Consider the following 4,430-nt stretch of genomic DNA (forward strand, 5'->3'; position numbering starts at 1 on the left):
TGCAAGTTTTACAATCTAGTCCTAAATGCACACATGAACAATAACATTATATTCATAGCCTCATAAAAATTTCAAAATTAAAAAGCAGTCTTCTTGTCTCTCATGTCCATGTCTGAAGGAGAAGGTTGTAAGTATACAAATCGATGTCCTAGAGGAGCAATAGTGACATACCCTAAACCAAAGACCCACAGGATATGCATCCTCTATTTCTCATGTCCTTATCGGCATAGATTGATTGATTTACTTTAAAATTAGAATACATGTGTATCTAGATATTGTTGACCCTATCAACTTAATGCACGCCATTCAAGTTACGCTTCAAATGATTTCCTTGACAAAACAATATTTATGTTCTTCCAGCTGTGCTTATCATATAGCACCGATTAATTTTGATCGTTCAAGATAGCTCGTAGTTTGGCACGCTATTATAACTTGCCTCAACAAGCAATACATGCCTAAATAGCGGCTATTTTTCTATGCAATCCGCATCCCTCGTAGTGAATTTCAATAGCAAAGATATATTTTATCAGAAAAATAAACAAAGATATATTGAAATAATTCCAATTGATATGAATATATTTTTTTTCATTTTAGTGTATAGATATATTTTCATTTTTAGGGCATATAAATCCTCATGGCGCCACATAAAAAATTTAAGAAATAAAAATTCATTCACCCATTATATTCAAATAAAGCATCTACACCCTAATAAAAATATAAATCTCTAACATCTCTCTTGATTTGCAAAAAAGACCCTGAAAAACCTCCTTTCTCTCTCATCTCTTCCCTTCTCCTCTCTCTCTCACACACACACATTCTCTCTCTCTCTTACCTCAGCCTCCATCTCTAAATAGCAACACCCACCTCTCCCTTCCCACTCTCTACAAGCCTTCATATCCTCCCGCTCCCTCTCCTCTCCCCATTATTCCCGGCTTCCTCTTGTGTACACCGCCCCCGCCCCCGCCCCGCCTACCATTTAATCCCCGCCTGGCCTTGGCCTCTGCCGCCCCGCCGCACAAAATCGCTTGGCGCACCCGGGGTGCTCCGCCGCGAAACCCTAGCTTGCCCAGCCCCGCCGGGCCATGGGCAAGTACATGCGCAAGGCCAAGGTCTCCGGCGAGGTCGCCGTCATGGAGGTCGCCGCCGCGCCGCTCGGGGTCCGCACCCGCGCGCGCTCGCTCGCGCTGCAGCGCCTGCAGAAGCAGCAGGCGCAGGGGGAGGAGAAGGAGAGCGCCGGCGGCGAGTACCTGGAGCTGAGGAGCCGTAGGCTCGAGAAGCTGCCGCCGCCGGTGCCGGCCGGGAGGAGGTGCGGCGGGAAGAAGGCGGCGGCCGCGGCCGCCGCCGCTCAGGAGGAGGCGGAGGCGTCGTTCGGGGAGAACATGCTCGAGCTGGATGGCATGGAGAGGTGAGTTTTTTCCCCATTTCCCTGGTGCGTTTCTTGATTTCTGGCTCGGTTTTTGGGGGGGTTTTTGCCGTTTAGGGTTTATGTCATGCCAAATTTTTTGGATTGACGCCTTTATTTGAATTTTTGGAGGGGTCTATTTTGTTTTTCCCTCTTTTTTTTCTTGCGCGGGCCGTGCGGATTCGAATTGGGAGCGAATACGAATTCCGCCCAATATACACTTGTAAAGATGTCCTTTCTGTTCTAGGAACACTTCTCTTGCTAATTTCTTGCGGTGCCCCCTTTTCGCTTTAAATTTCGGCGGTGTCTCTTCCCCTGTTTTCTGAAAACAAAAATCTCCCCCATATTAGGCCAATTTCCAGTGCCTCGTGTCCAAGAATTACTGTCAAATTATTGTAAGAGTCACCTGCCGCCGTCCAATTTAACCCCAGAAAAGCTCCTTTTTCTTTTGCTCTGGCTTGTTTCTATTCTCTGAAAGACCTTGCAGCGCGGAGTTTCTAGCCTTCAATCTTGCGCCGAAGCCCATTTAATCCACTAACTTACTAAGTGGGGTTTCTTCCAGTGGCCAGCCATGGCCTCCTCTTTTTCCATAGTGGAAGGGAAAAGCGGCCTCCTTTCCCCTTGCTCTTTCCCCTTCCCCATGGACTCTCTCGCCCTTGTTTCTTTTGCTTGGGAGGATACGAGTAGTAGGGGACCCCTCAAATCTTTTACCAATCAAAAGCTCTCGCTTTTCGCAAGAAATTTCTCTCTTCCACCCCCGAAAAAGCGCCCTCTGCTCTCACCCTCACGGCCTCATTTCTTACTTGGGTCTCCCTCACCACTAGCCTGTCACCTCTCTGGGTTCTGGAAGGCGAGGAAATGGCATGTCCTTGCGAGGCCTCTTCCTGGGCCATGGCCCCAAATTGGCACCGCCATTAAATGTTTGAGGTGAAAGGAGGGTGGGGGGGGTCCTCCCCTTCTCTGTACTATAGGTTTGTGATCCTTGGCTCGAGCTAGGGGATGCAAGAACATTTCAGGATAAGGAGGCTACGTCATAGCCTCTGCTCAGCTCTTGATGTAAATGTTTTAGACAGTATCACGGGGTTGTTTGCAAGTGTTTTTGGTCCTATTATCTTCCACAAGTGGTCCTCTTCCCCGGCCTAAACAGGTCAGAAATCATATGTTTAGCTCTGCTAGGACGAGCCCCATCTATGGTGTGTATGACTGAGCGCTAGTTGCATGCATTGCAGCATCAGCAACCAAGTACCCCATTGTGGGGGCACTTGCTCGCATGAGATGAAGGAAAGCAGAATATGCTGTGTCATTTCTGTTGTCATTCTCGGTGCACCATCGGGGCGGCAAGGGCACGGCTTGAGGTGTCTAGGTGTGGGGTGGCATGATACTATCGAAGAGCGCATTTATTAGCCAATCCGGTGCTGTTTGCAGCTCTAGCCATGGCCTGATGGTAGTACCGCCTCAAGGACCATGATCTTCAACAGTAGTAAAGCTGAGCCTCTAATCCCCTTTTGGCCCCTCTGGCAGCCTAAACAGTAATTTGAGGATGGAGATGTGCGGTGCTATGATCTGAACAGTGCGTGTGTTTGTGTAAATCATGCTGCATCCATGGCCCCTCCGAGCATAGCCAAGCCAGGTGCAGAGTCAGTCTGCGTTGTTGCTGGGCCACTGTTTGGTGCCCGGCCTACCTCGTGCAGCTTCGGATGCTGGGGCTTGCCTGGCTTGGGTGTCGTCTCGGCGAGAGTTAAAGGCTGGGCGAGTGAGCCTTACCTACTCATGAGACTGTGAGTTGGGGCTCTCTAGTCCTAACCATTTTGTTGTTTCCTCTGGCTGGATGCTTGGTTGTCTGCTAGTCTTTTTATGGTACCTGAGCTAGATATTCAGAAGAGCAATGGTATATTTTGCAGGACCACAAATGGTGTTGATGTGCACATGTATTAATGTTTTCTTGGATTATTATATTTTGGAGTTCTTGTTTGTTTGTGAGATTCCGTTCGATATAACGTTGGAGTTAGAGATTATGCTGCTTTGTATGGAATTGTCTCAAGATTTTCATGTATATGATGATCTTGTTGGTTGCAGGAGCACTAGAGAGACAACACCTTGCAGCTTGATTAACTCGGAGACGATAAGCACCCCTGGATCCACAACAAGACCCAGCCATTCTTCCCACCGCAGGGTGCAAGCTCCAGTGCGCACCATCTCAATCTCGAAGGAGTTGAATGAGTTCTTCGGTGCCGCAGAGCGACGGCAACAACAGGCTTTCATTGACAAGTACGGGCCTCTTACTTACTCCAGCTAACAAGTTGCATAATCCGTTATGTTGCTTCTTGATTCATTAGAGCTTATCTTGATGATGCATTGCACTTCTGTTGGTCCATTTGGAACTTATCTTGATGCATTGGGCTAACAACAAACATGTATGGCTTTATCTTCAGGTACAACTTTGATCCTGTGAATGACTGCCCTCTCCCAGGCAGGTATGAATGGGTGAAGCTAGACTGATAGATTTTCAGGACAAGAGAGCAGCAGCATGGATCTCTCCTCCGCTCCCTCCACCACCGCAGTGTCGTGGCAGTGGCGCATACCATCGCGTTAGCTTTGTTTCTGTTGTAAAAACTTAGGGTTAGCCTGTAGCCTTAATGGTCCTGTGTAACAATACAGAACTGATGCTGAGTTACAACACCCTGATCTGATCTGATTTCTCAACTCCAATGTAACCCTTAACAGCTCATTCTGTAAGGAACCTATTACCCTGCTACCAGTTGCTGGATTAATGAAGTAGAGCTAGATAATGATGTTTTATCACAGTTATTAACCTGTCCTGTGTCTATCTGTTGTAGCACCTGAAGTTGATGTAATTTTCGTGTATGCTTTTCTGCCCTTGGTATCTGGAAAGCTGGTGCCATGGTTGAAACTTTGGGGCCTTGCCCTTGTGCCTTTCCATGATAGGCAGTGGCATCTCCTCTCAGGATTCTGGTGCCTGTGCCATTATTGCTGACATGCTTTGCATTTGCTATGCTCAATTGCTCCT

At 47.7% G+C, this 4,430-nt stretch overlaps 1 protein-coding gene across 1 annotated transcript; it reads left to right on the forward strand.

The window, feature by feature from the left end:
• The first annotated feature begins 890 nt into the window (after window positions 1–890).
• On the forward strand, window positions 891–4,214 carry LOC101772134 (cyclin-dependent kinase inhibitor 4). The gene is made up of 3 exons (XM_004982838.2): window positions 891–1,405; window positions 3,479–3,670; window positions 3,835–4,214. The coding sequence occupies exons 1-3, from the start codon at window positions 1,083–1,085 to the stop codon at window positions 3,899–3,901; spliced, it is 582 nt and encodes a 193-aa protein (XP_004982895.1). The 5' UTR covers window positions 891–1,082; the 3' UTR covers window positions 3,902–4,214.
• The last annotated feature ends 216 nt before the right edge of the window (window positions 4,215–4,430 follow it).

This window comes from Setaria italica, chromosome IX (genome assembly GCF_000263155.2).
Source record: "Setaria italica strain Yugu1 chromosome IX, Setaria_italica_v2.0, whole genome shotgun sequence".
NCBI lineage: Eukaryota > Viridiplantae > Streptophyta > Magnoliopsida > Poales > Poaceae > Setaria > Setaria italica.